Source organism: Tachypleus tridentatus, chromosome 12, assembly GCF_004210375.1.
Source record: "Tachypleus tridentatus isolate NWPU-2018 chromosome 12, ASM421037v1, whole genome shotgun sequence".
In the NCBI taxonomy this organism is placed as follows: Eukaryota; Metazoa; Arthropoda; class Merostomata; order Xiphosura; family Limulidae; genus Tachypleus; species Tachypleus tridentatus.
In genome coordinates this window covers 137,860,760-137,881,273 of record NC_134836.1, presented here as the reverse complement: position 1 = coordinate 137,881,273, position 20,514 = coordinate 137,860,760, and the positions used below count along the sequence as shown (strand labels likewise).

At 37.2% G+C, this 20,514-nt stretch overlaps 1 protein-coding gene across 2 annotated transcripts in view; it reads right to left on the bottom strand.

The window, feature by feature from the left end:
* LOC143234827 (upstream stimulatory factor-like) overlaps window positions 1-20,514 on the bottom strand; it is a 44,143-nt gene that overhangs the window by 14,812 nt on the left and 8,817 nt on the right. For both annotated transcript variants that reach the window (XM_076472482.1, XM_076472483.1), the window contains exons 3-5: window positions 13,147-13,248; window positions 9,955-10,236; window positions 1,967-2,110 (exon numbers count right to left, since the gene is read on the bottom strand). In XM_076472482.1, the coding sequence (XP_076328597.1) occupies window positions 1,967-2,110; window positions 9,955-10,236; window positions 13,147-13,248 (528 nt within the window). The remainder of the gene's footprint in view (window positions 1-1,966; window positions 2,111-9,954; window positions 10,237-13,146; window positions 13,249-20,514) is intronic.

Below are 20,514 nucleotides of genomic sequence, written 5' to 3'. Positions count from 1 at the left end.
TTACGGGAAACAATGGTTGAAATGGTCAAAGTGAGGAAAACCTGGCACCTTTCATAACGATTTTCAACAGACACACTAGAGAAAAAAGTGAAGACAAAAATAGATAAAGTGCAGAGTTTCTCTCCAGAACATCCAGAGTCATAATCTGAATGTGGAAACTAGAAGAGTGGAAAAAGATGGTTATGCAATGTAACAAATGCATCCATCTTTGGATGATACGAACATTGAAACAGTCACTGATAAACCACAGAGTGAAACGTCAGTGAATTCTGACAAAGAGTCTGACAAAAATATTCATCAAATCAGAAACTTGACAGGCTTGAAAATGAAGTCAGAGTAGTAGAGAAGATATAAAGAACAAAGACATAAGAACTACCCTGGTTTTTGAAGTAAGCCACTTCTGTGACATAACACAGAATAATGGTGTATGAAAGGCAGAAACTTCTGACAAGCTTATTAAACAGCCCAGTTATAACATGCAGATGTGATTTATCTTGAGTGAGGAGCCTAAAATCTGTGTCAAGACTGATGTTAAAAAAGTTGTCCTAAACTCTGGGTTAAACTAACACTGGAGAGATATGAGTGATAGGAGAAACAGTTATGCTGAGACAATGGATTTAAAGTCATGCACTACTGAGAAGCAAGCTTCCATTCAAGATGTGCCTTAAAATTTTCTTCAAATAGTGAAGAGAAACCATTGTCATTAATACAGAAAAAATACCTTGGTAGGAGATGTGAAAGACAGAAGAGTATGAACACAAGACATTGGTTGAACAAACATAGAAGAATGATGAAATTGAGGACATACTCATCTAGTAAAAAGTATCAGATTTTTTTCATACTGCCAGTGATATTCTGGGGCATGCACCATTGAAAGAATATTATTTTGTACCAGAAAATAAAAATGAGAAAACAAGCTATTTTGGATGTTTTTATTTTGTAATATTATTACAAGTCAATCTGATGTAATGATGCACAAACATCTGTGATTAAAAAAACCACTTTCCAAAAGCTTTTGGGTTATTACTTTATTTTCTTTGTCACTACTATAATTTGATTTTAACTTATCATAAAACTGAATTGAAGTGGAACTACAAATATCTTCTTTTCATGGAAACTTTGTACAATAACAAGTTGCAAAGGTATTCACAGCAATGAAGTTCAGATAAAGTAAGGTTTTAAACTTCTAAATTAATGCTAAAACAGTCCCACAACTGCATTTAACTCTCAAGTTTATGTGTGTGTATTCAAGTTGCCTGAACAAAACAATATCAGTACAAATAACTGGTCTGAAACTTCATTTACACAACTTATAGAATCTCCCGAGGTAAATACTGAAATTTAAGTTAAATGTTCATATTTTTCACATTCTCTGTAACATTACTAACTGTAGCTATTACAATCAACACACACTATACAGTCCATAATACAGTGAAATGTTTAAAATTAAGACAGAACAAATGTACATACTTTTAATTTTTCATGAGACAATTACAACACATATTTTTTTCACACATAATTAACTTTAATAATCTACTTTCCTGTTCTGTAGCATGGGTATTTATTTATTGCAAAACATCAACAGAAGTTCCCAGCTTATATATGCATATAAACAAATTATTAAACCTTTCAAATATGCATCTTAAAATGTAAATAACACACAAGTAAATTATAAAATTAAAACCTAAATACAATGCAACTGTCTAACTAACTAATTTCTAGGTGACAAACTATGCTAATAAGTGGCAACAAAACAGTAACAATGCTAAAAGAGGTTTCAATAGTTCTACATATAATACTTTGCATTTACATTTTAAAAATGACTATGTAAGATCTCGTGATGTGCATAAAAGGGTGTTCATAAGGAAAGAGTTAAAGCTACATAAATTACACAAAAACTGTATTTTATGAACAGTTCATTTACTATATGAAGAAAAATGTTATGGAATATCACATTACAACTCACCCTCATTGTGGGTGGCCTTACGCTGTTCATCCTTCACTGTTCTTGTAACATCTAATTTTGGACTACATTGATGTGTTCTTGGAGCAATAGTTCTTTGGCTCGGTTGCAGCATGTCTTGAGGAGACATCATTATATAAAACTGACCTGCAAGGATATTAAAAAATAAACACTTTACAAGAAGGAAAATTATTACAAACTTATACATAAAGATTTCAAATATATAGTTTTGTGTTTAGTTTTCTAAGGTTATTTTAATCCAAGAGAAACAATCAATAGATTAGAGTACTGAATTACAATGTACAACAACAAAACTACAAAACTTAAATTGGTTCAAGATTGTAAAGACATTAGCTAAACAACCACACACTTGCTGTTGACATGACACACAGTAGTTGGGGCCAGGTAATAACTGTCCTGGACATTCTCCTTAATTCAATGTCTCATCTCACCAAGATTGGAAGAGATCGGTCCAAAGAACTCAGAGTACTTCACAGGCACACAAATAAACACATTTATTACTTTTGTAAGTAAAGATTTAGTGTAATAATTTTTAACCTTTTCATGGAAAATCTTCTCACTGATCAGTGTCATATCGAGTGCCCCACCTCTTCTCTTCTCACTGATCAGTGTCATATCGAGTGCCCCACCTCTTCTCTTCTCACTGATCAGTGTCATATCGAGTGCCCCACCTCTTCTCTTCTCACTGATCAGTGTCATATCGAGTGTCCCACCTCTTCTCTTCTCACTGATCAGTGTCATATCGAGTGCCCCACCTCTTCTCTTCTCACTGATCAGTGTCATATCGAGTGTCCCACCTCTTCTCTTCTCACCGATCAGTGTCATATCGAGTGCCCCACCTCTTCTCTTCTCACCGATCAGTGTCATATCGAGTGTCCCACCTCTTCTCTTCTCACCGATCAGTGTCATATCAGTGTCCCACCTCTTCTCTTCTCACCGATCAGTGTCATATCGAGTGTCCCACCTCTTCTCTTCTCACCGATCAGTGTCATATCGAATGCCCCACCTCTTCTCTTCTCACCGATCAGTGTCATATCGAGTGTCCCACCTCTTCTCTTCTCACCGATCAGTGTCATATCGAGTGTCCCACCTCTTCTCTTCTCACTGATCAGTGTCATATCGAATGCCCCACCTCTTCTCTTCTCACCGATCAGTGTCATATCGAATGTTCCCACCTCTTTCTTCTCACCGATCAGTGTCATATCGAGTGTCCCACCTCTTCTCTTCTCACCGATCAGTGTCATATCGAGTGTCCCACCTCTTCTCTTCTCACCGATCAGTGTCATATCGAGTGTCCCACCTCTTCTCTTCTCACCGATCAGTGTCATATCGAGTGTCCCACCTCTTCTCTTCTCACCGATCAGTGTCATATCGAGTGTCCCACCTCTTCTCTTCTCACCTGATCAGTGTCATATCGAGTGTCCCACCTCTTCTCTTCTCACTGATCAGTGTCATATCGAGTGTCCCACCTCTTCTCTTCTCACCGATCACTGTCATATCGAATGCCCCACCTCTTCTCTTTCACCGATCACTGTCATATCGAGTGCCCCACCTCTTCTCTTCTCACCGATCAGTGTCATATCGAGTGCCCCACCTCTTCTCTTCTCACCGATCAGTGTCATATCGAGTGCCCCACCTCTTCTCTTCTCACCGATCAGTGTCATATCGAGGTGCCCACCTCTTCTCTTCTCACCGATCAGTGTCATATCGAGTGCCCCACCTCTTCTCTTCTCACCGATCAGTGTCATATCGAGTGCCCCACCTCTTCTCTTCTCACCGATCAGTGTCATATCGAGTGCCCCACCTCTTCTCTTCTCACCGATCAGTGTCATATCGAGTGCCCCACCTCTTCTCTTCTCACCGATCAGTGTCATATCGAGTGTCCACCTCTTCTCTTCTCACCGATCAGTGTCATATCGAGTGTCCCACCTCTTCTTTCTCACCGATCAGTGTCATATCGAGTGTCCCACCTCTTCTCTTCTCACCGATCAGTGTCATATCGAGTGTCCCACCTCTTCTCTTCTCACGATCAGTGTCATATCGAGTGTCCCACCTCTTCTCTTCTCACCGATCAGTGTCATATCGAGTGTCCCACCTCTTCTCTTCTCACCGATCAGTGTCATATCGAGTGTCCCACCTCTTCTCTTCTCACCGATCAGTGTCATATCGAGTGTCCCACCTCTTCTCTTCTCACCGATCAGTGTCATATCGAGTGTCCCACCTCTTCTCTTCTCACCGATCAGTGTCATATCGAGTGTCCCACCTCTTCTCTTTCTCACCGATCAGTGTCATATCGAAGTGTCCCACCTCTTTCTCTTCTCACTGATCAGTGTCATATCGAGTGTCCCACCTCTTCTCTTCTCACTGATCAGTGTCATATCGAGTGTCCCACCTCTTCTCTTCTCACTGATCAGTGTCCCACCTCTTCTCTTCTCACTGATCAGTGTCATATCGAATGCTCCACCTCTTCTCTTCTCACTGATCAGTGTCATATCGAATGCCCCACCTCTTTCTTCTCACTGATCAGTGTCATATCGAATGCTTCCACCTCTTCTCTTCTCACTGATCAGTGTCATATCGAATGCCCCACCTCTTCTCTTCTCACTGATCAGTGTCATATCGAATGCCCCACCTCTTCTCTTCTCACTGATCAGTGTCATATCGAATGCCCCACCTCTTCTCTTCTCACCGATCAGTGTCATATCGAGTGTCCCACCTCTTCTCTTCTCACCGATCAGTGTCATATCGAGTGTCCCACCTCTTCTCTTCTCACCGATCAGTGTCATATCGAGTGTCCCACCTCTTCTCTTCTCACCGATCAGTGTCATATCGAGTGTCCCACCTCTTCTCTTCTCACCGATCAGTGTCATATCGAGTGTCCCACCTCTTCTCTTCTCACCGATCAGTGTCATATCGAGTGTCCCACCTCTTCTCTTCTCTTCTCACCGATCAGTGTCATATCGAGTGTCCCACCTCTTCTCTTCTCACCGATCAGTGTCATATCGAGTGTCCCACCTCTTTCTTCTCACCGATCAGTGTCATATCGAGTGTCCCACCTCTTCTCTTCTCACCGATCAGTGTCATATCGAATGCCACCTCTTCTCTTCTCTTCACTGATCAGTGTCATATCGAGTGCCCCACCTCTTCTCTTCTCACTGATCAGTGTCATATCGAGTGCCCCACCTCTTCTCTTCTCACTGATCAGTGTCATATCGAATGCCCCACCTCTTCTCTTCTCACTGATCAGTGTCATATCGAATGCCCCACCTCTTCTCTTCTCACTGATCAGTGTCATATCGAGTGTCCCACCTCTTCTCTTCTCACTGATCAGTGTCATATCGAATGCCCCACCTCTTTCTCTTCTCACTGATCAGTGTCATATCGAATGCGCGACTCTTCTCTTCTCACTGATCAGTGTCATATCGAGTGTCCCACCTCTTCTCTTTCACCGATCAGTGTCATATCGAAGTGTCCCACCTCTTCTCTTCTCACCGATCAGTGTCATATCGAGTGTCCCACTACTTCTCTTCTCACTGATCAGTGTCATATCGAGTGTCCCACCTCTTCTCTTCTCACTGATCAGTGTCATATCGAGTGTCCCACCTCTTCTCTTCTCACTGATCAGTGTCATATCGAGTGTCCCACCTCTTCTCTTCTAACTGATCAGTGTCATATCGAGTGTCCCACCTCTTCTCTTCTCACTGATCAGTGTCATATCGAATGCCCCACCTCTTCTCTTCTCACTGATCAGTGTCATATCGAATGCCCCACCTCTTCTCTTCTCACTGATCAGTGTCATATCGAGTGCCCCACCTCTTCTCTTCTCACTGATCAGTGTCATATCGAGTGCCCCACCTCTTCTCTTCTCACTGATCAGTGTCATATCGAATGCCCCACCTCTTCTCTTCTCACTGATCAGTGTCATATCGAGTGTCCCACCTCTTCTCTTCTCACTGATCAGTGTCATATCGAATGCCCCACCTCTTCTCTTCTCACCGATCAGTGTCATATCGAGTGTCCCACCTCTTCTCACTGATCAGTGTCATATCGAGTGTCCCACCTCTTCTCTTCTCACTGATCAGTGTCATATCGAGTGTCCCACCTCTTCTCTTCTCACTGATCAGTGTCATATCGAGTGTCCCACCTCTTCTCTTCTCACTGATCAGTGTCATATCGAGTGTCCCACCTCTTCTCTTCTCACTGATCAGTGTCATATCGAATGCCCCACCTCTTCTCTTCTCACTGATCAGTGTCATATCGAGTGTCCCACCTCTTTCTTTCACTGATCAGTGTCATATCGAGTGTCCCACCTCTTCTCTTCTCACTGATCAGTGTCATATCGAGTGTCCCACCTCTTCTCTTCTCACTGATCAGTGTCATATCGAATGCCCCACCTCTTCTCTTCTCACTGATCAGTGTCATATCAAATGCCCCACCTCTTCTCTTCTCACTGATCAGTGTCATATCGAGTGTCCCACCTCTTCTCTTCTCACTGATCAGTGTCATATCGAGTGCCCCACCTCTTCTCTTCTCACTGATCAGTGTCATATCGAATGCCCCACCTCTTCTCTTCTCACTGATCAGTGTCATATCGAGTGCCCCACCTCTTCTCTTCTCACTGATCAGTGTCATATCGAGTGCCCCACCTCTTCTCTTCTCACTGATCAGTGTCATATCGAGTGTCCCACCTCTTCTCTTCTCACTGATCAGTGTCATATCGAGTGTCCCACCTCTTCTCTGTCGTAAGCCTAAAAGCAACTGTTCTTTTATACTCATCTCTGTATTCAGGTTTTATTGTGTTCATAAAGTGATCTATTATCACATCCAACTATCATGCAGTAATCATCACACTCAGAACGTGTCACATCCAATGCAAGCAGGTTGCATATGGATTAACAAATAGGTAGATACGTCACCATGAGTAAATATGTCACAGAAGTTGATAGTGTTGACAGCTTTGTTACTTTATTTTTACTTTGCTGAAATGTTTAATTTTTATTTTAATTTTTTTTTTAAATGGCTTACCTGCCTCTAGGAAGTCTGTAGATAACTACTGTAGAATCAACGAACAAATCTGAAGATAACTACTGTAGAATCAATGAACAAATCTGAAGATAATTACTGTAGAATCAATGAACAAGTCTGAAGATAACTACTGTAGAATCAATGAACAAGTCTGAAGATAACTACTGTAGAATCAATGAACAAATCTGAAGATAACTACTGTAGAATCAATGAACAAATCTGAAGATAATTACTGTAGAATCAATGAACAAATCTGAAGATAATTACTGTAGAATCAATGAACAAATCTGAAGATAATTACTGTAGAATCAATGAACAAGTCTGAAGATAACTACTGTAGAAGCAATGAGCAAGTTTGAAGATAACTACTGCAGAATCAATGAGCAAGTCTGTACATAACTACTGTAGAATCAATGAGCAAGTCTGTAGATAACTACTGTGGAATCAATGAGCAAGTTTGTAGATACTTACTGTAGAATCAATGAGCAAGTCTGAAGATAACTACTGTACAATCAATGAACAAGTCTGTAGATAACTACTGTGGAATCAATGAGCAAGTCTGTAGATAACTATTGTAGAATCAATGAGCAAGTCTGTAGATAACTACTTTAGAATTAATGAACAAGTCTGTAGATAACTACTGTAGAATCAGTGAGCAAGTCTGTAGATAACTACTGTAGAATCAATGATATATTTCATTCATAATGTTAGAAAAACACATAGGTTCAAGAAATTATTGATAGAAATTATCTAAAACAAGTGGAACACATCAAGTTCTTTTTCAATGATATATTTCAATTAGTGAATAAAAACAGCCAAAATTATATATGATGTAATAGAAGTCTGAAGCCCCATATAAACCCTTAAAACAGCAGGAATGTTGTAGGCAGCAGCAGCATCAACTGATGATGGCTCCTGTTTAAGGGTTAAATGATTAAAATGGAAGTTTGAGATTATCTGATTTCCTAAACCACATTTGGTTATAGCAATGATTCTGGAAAAGAGAAACACAGTTTTACTTTTTTATAAAATTTTTGCAAGTTTATGTGTAATCTATTTTATTAAATTCAGAAATCTAACAAAGAAAGAAAATTATCCACTAAAAACATCCTGTAATAATCAGTGATATAGTGCATGAAAGATGCATGACTTACCAGGGCTAAGTGTTTTCAATGGTATAGTACATGAAAGATATGTGCATGACTTACCAGGGCTAAGTGTTTTCAATGATATGGTACATGAAAGATATGTGCATGACTTACCAGGGCTAAGTGTTTTCAATGGTATAGTACATGAAAGATATGTGCATGACTTACCAGGGCTAAGTGTTTTCAATGATATGGTACATGACTTACCAGGGCTAAGTGTTTTCAATGGTATAGTACATAAAAGATATGTGCATGACTTACCAGGGCTAAGTGTTTTCAATCATATAGTACATGAAAGATATGTGCATGACTTACCAGGGCTAAGTGTTTTCAATGATATAATACATGAAAGATATGTGCATGACTTACCAGGGCTAAGTGTTTTCAATGATATAATACATGAAAGATATGTGCATGACTTACCAGGGCTAAGTGTTTACAATGATATAGTACATGAAAGATATGTGCATGACTTACCAGGGCTAAGTGTTTTCAATGGTATAGTACATGAAAGATATGTGCATGACTTACCAGGGCTAAGTGTTTTCAATGATATGGTACATGAAAGATATGTGCATAACTTACCAGGGCTAAGTGTTTTCAATGGTATAGTACATGAAAGATATGTGCATGACTTACCAGGGCTAAGTGTTTTCAATGATATGGTACATGACTTACCAGGGCTAAGTGTTTTCAATGGTATAGTACATGAAAGATATGTGCATGACTTACCAGGGCTAAGTGTTTTCAATGATATAGTACATGAAAGATATGTGCATGACTTACCAGGGCTAAGTGTTTTCAATGATATAATACATGAAAGATATGTGCATGACTTACCAGGGCTAAGTGTTTTCAATGATATAATACATGAAAGATATGTGCATGACTTACCAGGGCTAAGTGTTTACAATGATATAGTACATGAAAGATATGTGCATGACTTACCAGGGCTAAGTGTTTTCAATGGTATAGTACATGAAAGATATGTGCATGACTTACCAGGGCTAAGTGTTTTCAATGGTATAGTACATGAAAGATATGTGCATGACTTACCAGGGCTAAGTGTTTTCAATGATATGGTACATGAAAGATATGTGCATGACTTACCAGGGCTAAGTGTTTTCAATGGTATAGTACATGAAAGATATGTGCATGACTTACCAGGGCTAAGTGTTTTCAATGGTATGGTACATGACTTACCAGGGCTAAGTGTTTTCAATGGTATAGTACATGAAAGATATGTGCATGACTTACCAGGGCTAAGTCTTTTCAATGATATAGTACATGAAAGATATGTGCATGACTTACCAGGGCTAAGTGTTTTCAATGATATAATACATGAAAGATATGTGCATGACTTACCAGGGCTAAGTGTTTTCAATGATATAATACATGAAAGATATGTGCATGACTTACCAGGGCTAAGTGTTTACAATGATATAGTACATGAAAGATATGTGCATGACTTACCAGGGCTAAGTGTTTTCAATGGTATAGTACATGAAAGATATGTGCATGACGTACCAGGGCTAAGTGTTTACAATGGTATAATACATGAAAGATATGTGCATGACTTACCAGGGCTAAGTGTTTTCAATGGTATAATACATGAAAGATATGTGCATGACTTACCAGGGCTAAGTGTTTACAATGGTATAATACATGAAAGATATGTGCATGACTTACCAGGGCTAAGTGATTACAATGATATAGTACATGAAAGATATGTGCATGACTTATCAGGGCTAAGTGTTTTCAATGATATAGTACAAGAAAGATATGTGCATGACTTACCAGGGCTAGATGTTGTCAGTGTGGCTGATTCAGAATGAGTTGTGGCCACACCTCCATCCGTGATGGCTCCAGTGACAGCAGGAAAATAAGCAAACCTTGTATCTGTGGTCTGGGGATCTGATGTTGGACTTATCTCACCATTTGGTGATGAGTAATTAGTAAGGATTGTTTGAGCAACTGGCTGGCCAATTAATGCTCCTGCCGTGGTGACAACATGGCCTGAACTGTCAACATTCACATCACAGTCTGATGCCACTTGTACAACACGGTAAGTCACAGTACCTGTTATGTTGAAATAAAATATTGAATCATAAGTAACTAATACAGACTGAACACTGTATAAAGTAAAACAATCACTTTAATTTTTCATACTTATCAATAAAATGTTATATAAAAATTGTCACATACTTTCAAAACAAAACTTAACATAAACACTATTTTAAAATGTTAAGACCCTGGGATAGGAAAATTATTAACAGTATTTTGTTATAAACATAAAAATATGTTTAACATTTTACAAAACTATTATCGAGTGAAGATTTGAATTCAAAACACAGCTTTAACAGTTTGAAGTGTAGCTCAAGAGTTAGTGAAGTAAGAAAGTCTAACCAGTAGTAAATGTCATACAAAATCTGTCCTTGCTATACAATGAACTTATGTAGAGTTTAGTTAGGTATCAGTGAAAATTATACACATAACTGGCTAAAATGGCAGGAAATCATACCAGTACAAGACTTTAAGTAACAGGTACACCTTACTTTAAATACAAATCGTCATAAAAATATTTTGATTTTTAACCATGTTGAAATAGGTCAAAGGCCATATCATTTGTTGATGCATTCAAAACATAATTAAACTAGTATTTTATGATGAACGTTTGTCAATAGGTTGGATATCAAATTGTATATTATAATTCTGATTCCAGTATTACATATTAATTGATTTGTTAATTTAAAAGTAAATATAATACAACACATAAATACTTTATATTCAAAAACGGCTCGTTTGGGCTGAGAAAACACTTTTACATAGAAGAGCCACATGTCTGAAAGGGGTTGTGTAACTGTGTGTCGAAATGTAGAGGGCGGTAATTTTATATAAAATTATATATTCAAACATCTAATACCGCCCTCTACATTTCGACACACAGTTACACAACCCCTTTCAGACATGTGGCTCTTCTATGTAAAAGTGTTTTCTCAGCCCAAACGAGCCGTTTTTGCATATAAATTTCTCAACAAGTGGGTTTCTCGTCATCACTGACATAAATACTTATTTAAAGACAACATTAGTTCAAATTTTATGTTTTTTGATGTTGCAGTACAAAATCTATAGTTTCTTACAAATTACCTAGTGATAAGCTAAAAAATAAAATAAGAACCTCCTACATTTTCATTTTCTGAGATTTTAATAAATTTATTGAATCAACCAAGATGGCCCCACCCACATCTTCAATTTTTGAAAATAGTTGCTGATGTACACATGCTTCACACAGTAACACGTGTATAACTAATAATAAGCTAAGAATTTCTCTCCAATTCCTTTCTGAGCCTCTTCCAACTATATGGGCAGCAAACTTGTTCTTTAGATTCCAAATGGTAAGATAATACCTTAGTGAGCCTAACTTTTACACTTTTTAGACTCAAATACAGCTCAGTTACTTAGCTTTATCAGGAAATTCTGTGGTACTGATAGAGTAATTTAAAATTTTTTTGTTACTAAACAAGTATATGTATTTACATGAAAGTAAAATAAATAATATCTTTTCAAATCCTCTGCATGCAAAACTTCACATGGGTTAGCAACCTATGGCAAGCAGCAAACAAGTACAAAATGTGACTAGAAAAGAAAATTGTTCGCTGTACTTTTTTATGTAGTGTTATACTTTTAAGAAAAATAAGTCTGAGAACTTATCTGTAAATAGTAAAAATGTGGCTGTACTTTACAGAATACAAATCAACTAAAACAGAGCCAAAACAGGTCACTTAGTAAATCTATTATTTTTATTAAATTTTTATCCAAGTTTGGCTAACACTACACAAGTCACAATGATACAGACTTTTAAAGTTACTTGTCTTGGCTGTGTTCAAGGAGACCAGTATTCTGTAAAATACAGTCACATTTCAGTCACATTAGTTTGTATAAATGAAAAACAAGTTGAAACAAAAATAATAAACAAAAACAGTGCACTAATTTAAAAGATCCCAGGATACAAGTTATGATGTGGTATATATAATGCACCCTAGGTTTTGGAGGTGACTCAAGAAGTAGGACCCACACTGTGGTGAGGATACACCATCTATCAGCTTTAATCTCCATTTGTCAGCCTCACAAAAAGAAATAAAATAGAGTAGCAATAGATGTAGAAATAGAAATTAGTAAAGTGACATGTGGGTGCTCTCCAAAATAGAGAAAAAATTAACTGAAAAATGAAAATAAGGTACTACCATTTGGGAGAAAGTTAGTTGAAAACTTAACTCTTGAAGTTAACATACCAGCCCTCATTGTGGTAACAAAGTACTAACTGGTAGTCCAGTAAACCAATTATATAGTATGAAGAGTCCCATCCAGTTATATAAATAAACTAGTATAGCACCACCCATTTATTAAGCCTACTGTGATTATCATGTTCTAAATAAGCCTTTATGTGCAGCAAGGTGTACATTCGCATACCATGTTGTTTAATGTCCTTATTCATAAGTAAAAACAGTTGACATTTTTAATAAACTTTCTCTGATTTTTATATCTTTATTTAATACATTCTTATATTTGTTACAGAATAGTGTAATGATCTTATTTAACGTTTCTTTACTAAATCCATATATATATATTTGTTGTTTTTAATGCAGTCCTACCTTTTCCATTTTACCGTATTTTGCTCAAATTTTTAGTATTAATTTTCTATCTCTCTCTGTATATATATAATCATAAATAGTAGTTCAATGAAATATTGAATGTCAGTAATAAACTGAGATGACACAGTCTTTGACATTTGTCAATGAGGATTATGTGACAAACCCTTAAATTTAACAACAGGAATAACATAAGGGATTTCCCAAAGTTCCTTTTCAATTGTTTTACTTTCTATTAAACAGGTGACTATAAAAACTATTATATGTATATTTAGATGAATGAATGTTTATATAGAAACAAACAACATGACTGAAGAATAAAAACCTTTCTAAACCTCACCATGTCCATTTTCTGTTCTTAACTGATACTGGAGTGTTGGAGTAAGATTACTGACATGTTGTGGAGCATGAAGTTCTGTGACTACTGGGTTACCAGAACCATCTAAAAAAACAAACACTTGGATTACTGACATGTTGTGGAGCACGAAGTTCTGTGGCCCCTGGGTTACCAGAATCATCTTAAAAAAACAAACACTTAGATTACTGACATGTTGTGGAGCATGAAGTTCTGTGACAACTGGGTTACCAGAACCATCTAAAAAAACAAACACTTGGATTACTGACATGTTGTGGAGCACGAAGTTCTGTGACAACTGGGTTACCATAATCATCTTAAAAAAACAAACACTTAGATTACTGACATGTTGTGGAGCATGAAGTTCTGTGACAACTGGGTTACCAGAACCATCTAAAAAAACAAACACTTGGATTACTGACATGTTGTGGAGCACGAAGTTCTGTGACTACTGGGTTACCAGAACCATCTAAAAAAACAAACACTTGGATTACTGACATGTTGTGGAGCACAAAGTTCTGTGACTACTGGGTTACCAGAACCATCTAAAAAAACAAACACTTGGATTACTGACATGTTGTGGAGCACGAAGTTCTGTGACTACTGGGTTACCAGAATCATCTTAAAAAAACAAACACTTAGATTACTGACATGTTGTGGAGCACGAAGTTCTGTGACAACTGGGTTACCAGAACCATCTAAAAAAACAAACACTTAGATTACTGACATGTTGTGGAGCACGAAGTTCTGTGACTACTGGGTTACCAGAATCATCTTAAAAAAACAAACACTTAGATTACTGACATGTTGTGGAGCACGAAGTTCTGTGACTACTGGGTTACCAGAATCATCTTAAAAAAACAAACACTTAGATTACTGACATGTTGTGGAGCACGAAGTTCTGTGACAACTGGGTTACCAGAACCATCTAAAAAAACAAACATTTAGATTACTGACATGTTGTGGAGCACGAAGTTCTGTGACTACTGGGTTACCAGAATCATCTTAAAAAAACAAACACTTAGATTACTGACATGTTGTGGAGCACGAAATTCTGTGAGTACTGGGTTACCAGAATCATCTTAAAAAAACAAACACTTAGATTACTGACATGTTGTGGAGCACGAAATTCTGTGAGTACTGGGTTACCAGAATCATCTTAAAAAAACAAACACTTAGATTACTGACATGTTGTGGAGCACGAAGTTCTGTGACAACTGGGTTACCAGAACCATCTAAAAAAACAAACACTTAGATTACTGACATGTTGTGGAGCACGAAGTTCTGTGACAACTGGGTTACCAGAATCATCTTAAAAAAACAAACACTTAGATTACTGACATGTTGTGGAGCATGAAGTTCTGTGACAACTGGGTTACCAGAATCATCTTAAAAAAACAAACACTTAGATTACTGACATGTTGTGGAGCACGAAGTTCTGTGAGTACTGGGTTACCAGAACCATCTAAAAAAACAAACACTTAGATTACTGATATGTTGTGGAGCACGAAGTTCTGTGACTACTGGGTTACCAGAATCATCTTAAAAAAACAAACACTTAGATTACTGACATGTTGTGGAGCATGAAGTTCTGTGACAACTGGGTTACCAGAACCATCTAAAAAAACAAACACTTGGATTACTGACATGTTGTGGAGCACGAAGTTCTGTGGCCCCTGGGTTACCAGAATCATCTTAAAAAAACAAACACTTAGATTACTGACATGTTGTGGAGCATGAAGTTCTGTGACAACTGGGTTACCAGAACCATCTAAAAAAACAAACACTTGGATTACTGACATGTTGTGGAGCACGAAGTTCTGTGACTACTGGGTTACCAGAATCATCTTAAAAAAACAAACACTTAGATTACTAACATGTTGTGGAGCACGAAGTTCTGTGACAACTGGGTTACCAGAACCATCTAAAAAACAAACACTTAGATTACTGACATGTTGTGGAGCACGAAGTTCTGTGACAACTGGGTTACCAGAATCATCTTAAAAAAACAAACACTTAGATTACTGACATGTTGTGGAGCACGAAGTTCTGTGAGTACTGGGTTACCAGAACCATCTAAAAAAACAAACACTTAGATTACTGACATGTTGTGGAGCACGAAGTTCTGTGAGTACTGGGTTACCAGAACCATCTAAAAAAACAAACACTTAGATTACTGACATGTTGTGGAGCACGAAGTTCTGTGACTACTGGGTTACCAGAATCATCTTAAAAAAACAAACACTTAGATTACTGACATGTTGTGGAGCACGAAGTTCTGTGACAACTGGGTTACCAGAATCATCTTAAAAAAACAAACACTTAGATTACTGACATGTTGTGGAGCATGAAGTTCTGTGACAACTGGGTTACCAGAATCATCTTAAAAAAACAAACACTTAGATTACTGACATGTTGTGGAGCACGAAGTTCTGTGAGTACTGGGTTACCAGAACCATCTAAAAAAAACAAACACTTAGATTACTGACATGTTGTGGAGCACGAAGTTCTGTGACTACTGGGTTACCAGAATCATCTTAAAAAAACAAACACTTAGATTACTGACATGTTGTGGAGCATGAAGTTCTGTGACAACTGGGTTACCAGAACCATCTAAAAAACAAACACTTGGATTACTGACATGTTGTGGAGCACAAGTTCTGTGGCCCCTGGGTTACCAGAATCATCTTAAAAAACAAACACTTAGATTACTGACATGTTGTGGAGCATGAAGTTCTGTGACAACTGGGTTACCAGAACCATCTAAAAAAACAAACACTTGGATTACTGACATGTTGTGGAGCACGAAGTTCTGCGACTACTGGGTTACCAGAATCATCTTAAAAAAACAAACACTTAGATTACTGACATGTTGTGGAGCACGAAGTTCTATGACAACTGGGTTACCAGAACCATCTTAAAAAAACAAACACTTAGATTACTGACATGTTGTGGAGCACGAAATTCTGCGAGTACTGGGTTACCAGAATCATCTTAAAAAAACAAACACTTAGATTACTGACATGTTGTGGAGCACGAAGTTCTGTGACTACTGGGTTACCAGAATCATCTTAAAAAAACAAACACTTAGATTACTGACATGTTGTGGAGCACGAAATTCTGTGAGTACTGGGTTACCAGAATCATCTTAAAAAAACAAACACTTAGATTACTGACATGTTGTAGAACATGAAGTTCTGTGACTACTGGGTTACCAGAATCATCTTAAAAAAACAAACACTTAGATTACTGACATGTTGTGGAGCACGAAGTTCTGTGACTACTGGGTTACCAGAATCATCTTAAAAAAACAAACACTTAGATTACTGACATGTTGTGGAGCACGAAGTTCTGTGGCCCCTGGGTTACCATAATCATCTTAAAAAAACAAACACTTAGATTACTGACATGTTGTGGAGCACGAAGTTCTGTGACAACTGGGTTACCAGAACCATCTAAAAAACAAACACTTAGATTACTGACATGTTGTGGAGCACGAAGTTCTGTGACAACTGGGTTACCAGAATCATCTTAAAAAAACAAACACTTAGATTACTGACATGTTGTGGAGCACGAAGTTCTGTGAGTACTGGGTTACCAGAACCATCTAAAAAAACAAACACTTAGATTACTGACATGTTGTGGAGCACGAAGTTCTGTGACTACTGGGTTACCAGAATCATCTTAAAAAACAAACACTTAGATTACTGACATGTTGTGGAGCACGAAGTTCTGTGAGTACTGGGTTACCAGAACCATCTAAAAAAACAAACACTTAGATTACTGACATGTTGTGGAGCACGCGAAGTTCTGTGACTACTGGGTTACCAGAATCATCTTAAAAAACAAACACTTAGATTACTGACATGTTGTGGAGCATGAAGTTCTGTGACAACTGGGTTACCAGAACCATCTAAAAAAACAAACACTTGGATTACTGACATGTTGTGGAGCACGAAGTTCTGTGACTACTGGGTTACCAGAATCATCTTAAAAAAACAAACACTTAGATTACTGACATGTTGTGGAGCACGAAGTTCTATGACAACTGGGTTACCAGAACCATCTTAAAAAAACAAACACTTAGATTACTGACATGTTGTGGAGCACGAAATTCTGCGAGTACTGGGTTACCAGAATCATCTTAAAAAAACAAACACTTAGATTACTGACATGTTGTGGAGCACGAAGTTCTGTGACTACTGGGTTACCAGAATCATCTTAAAAAAACAAACACTTAGATTACTGACATGTTGTGGAGCACGAAGTTCTGTGACCACTGGGTTACCAGAACCATCTAAAAACACAAACATTTAAGATTCAAAATTACACAAAAACAACTAGGTATCTAATTTTCTAGCAAAATATATGAAGAAAAACATTAAATGTAATATATTTCACCCCATAAACATTCATTATAACAATATTTTTATTTAAAAAATGGGGAATTATGTGAGCAGTACTGTATGTTTCAAACCAAGCTTAGCATAAGTATTTTAATGCTGTATGACATATTTACACTGACGTTATCATGAGATAGATGAAATTCAAAACACCACTTTATCTCTGCAATGATTTAAGTTGATAGTAGAAACTTTGCTCCCTCAGTGTTGATTATATTACAGTCAGCTAGTGATTTTTGGACCGTTCACTTCACTCGGTACAACCAGTTACAATACATACATACAACATTCATGTGAAGATATGTAAAACTACATAAAAATATACAAACTGGCCTACTGTACTATAGTTTTAGAATGATTTGGCTAATCTCACTTCGTCTGGTAAATGATATAAACTTGCAAGTGTTTAATAAAATTTCTTTCTCTACCTACTCAAGCCATCTATAACCTTTAAAACCATCTCATGGTTTTCACACCATGTTTGAAGGAATTGAATAAACAGCCTATTTAATAATAAAAATTGGTAAAGTCACCAAAGAATGGCTTATTCTTATTTCAGGATATTAAGAAAATACTGCATTAACTAGTCTATCCTAAGGTTAAAAGGTCATTACTTTTGGAACTTACATATGCATAAGATTTTTAATATTTCAAATCAAGAGTTTCATTAATAATGCCCATTACTCATTGGTAATGTATCACAAATACAAGCATAAACCAAATTAACAATGAAAGTTAAAATGCAATACAAAAGTTGTAAGTGCTACATTTACCAAACACTTTCCTCTTCTGATTTGTTCTCACATGGTTCTAGTGAATTACATGTTAAAACACACACAAAACACTAGTGAGAAGAAAACTATTTTCTAGTCATTACCACTTCAACAAAAGTCATACAGTCAATTTACCATTTTCAACAACATTATCACTATTTTAAAAAATCATATAATAAAACAAGGAAATTCATTTATTAGTAATGGGCTACATTAATACTGCTTTATATATCAGATATATTTTGTAAATTTTCTAGTTAGTTTTAAAGTCTCATTACAAAAAAAACTACATTTCAAAGACCAGCAAAATGTGAAAAAGAGAGGAAAAGATATAAAAATGAATTGAAATAAAACATGTCAGTAAAATATTTTATACAGAAAACATCTACACACAAGAGGATTTCAGTAACAGTCAAAGTACAGGCTTTCCTACCTCCAGTAATCATGTTTCAACATCAAACATTTATCAACAATTTCTCATATTGCATTTATAGACAGACTAGCAGTATTTGTGAACTACATTTCACATAACTTACAGTTTAAAACGTACATATACCAATCATAACTCTCTCAAAAAATACGTGTGTTTAACTGAGTAAATGTGTGTTGACATTACGTGATGAAAGCCCTCCATCAACAGAAAAGTGGCACAACCTCCATGCACAGCAAAACACTTCTACTTGAAACAACTTCATTCTTCGCTAAGGCAAGCATAAAGTGACCAGAAGTTGGGAGGATGGATAGTACTGCTACAGTCCATATTTAACTGGTTGTAGAGCTTCATTCTTAGACAAGGCAAGTATAAAGTGACCAGAAATTGGGAGGATGGATAGTACTGCTACAGTCCATATTTAACTGGTTGTAGAGCTTCATTCTTAGACAAGGCAAGTATAAAGTGACCAGAAGTTGATTGGATGGATAGTACTGCTAGAGTCCATATTTAACTGGTTGTAGAGCTTCATTATTACACAAGGCTAGTATAAAGTGACCAGCAGTTGGTAGGATTGATGGAACTGCTAGAGTCCATATTTAACTGGTTGTAGAGCTTCATTATTACACAAGGCAAGTATAAAGTGGCCAGAAGTTGGTAGGATTGATGGAACTGCTAGACTCCATATTTAACTGGTTGTAGAGCTTCATTCTTAGACAAGGCAAGTATAAAGTGACCAGCAGTTGGTAGGATTGATGGAACTGCTAGACTCCATATTTAACTGGTTGTAGAGCTTCATTATTACACAAGACAAGTATAAAGTGACCAGAAGTTGGTAGGATGAATGGAAGTGCTAGACTCCATATTTAACTGGTTGTAGAGCTTCATTCTTAGACAAGGCAAGTATAAAGTGACCAGCAGTTGGTAGGATTGATGGAACTGCTAGACTCCATATTTAACTGGTTGTAGAGCTTCATTATTACACAAGGCAAGTATAAAGTGACCAGAAGTTGGTAGGATTGATGGAACTGCTAGACTCCATATTTAACTGGTTGTAGAGCTTCATTCTTAGACAAGGCAAGTATAAAGTGACCAGCAGTTGGTAGGATTGATGGAACTGCTAGACTCCATATTTAACTGGTTGTAGAGCTTCATTATTACACAAGGCAAGTATAAAGTGACCAGAAGTTGGTAGGATTGATGGAACTGCTAGACTCCATATTTAACTGGTTGTAGAGCTTCATTCTTAGACAAGGCAAGTATAAAGTGACCAGCAGTTGGTAGGATTGATGGAACTGCTAGACTCCATATTTAACTGGTTGTAGAGCTTCGTTATTACACAAGACAAGTATAAAGTGACCAGAAGTTGGTAGGATGAATGGAAGTGCTAGACTCCATATTTAACTGGTTGTAGAGCTTCATTATTACACAAGGCAAGTATAAAGTGACCAGAAGTTGGTAGGATGAATGGAACTGCTAGACTCCATATTTAACTGGTTGTGGAGCATTATTACACAAGGCAAGTATAAAGTGACCAGCAGTTGGTAGGATGAATGGAACTGCTAGTCCATGTTTGAAGCTGATGAAAGTTTACACTTAGATTAAGCTTCCTTCACAGAAGATGGAGGTTGTCTTCCTAATTGTGGATGGCTTTTAGCTTAACCTTAATGTTATTATGCACCATCAAAGGTCACGTTCAACTCAGAAATTATAAGTGTGAATTAGCTAGTGGCATGTAAACCTCACA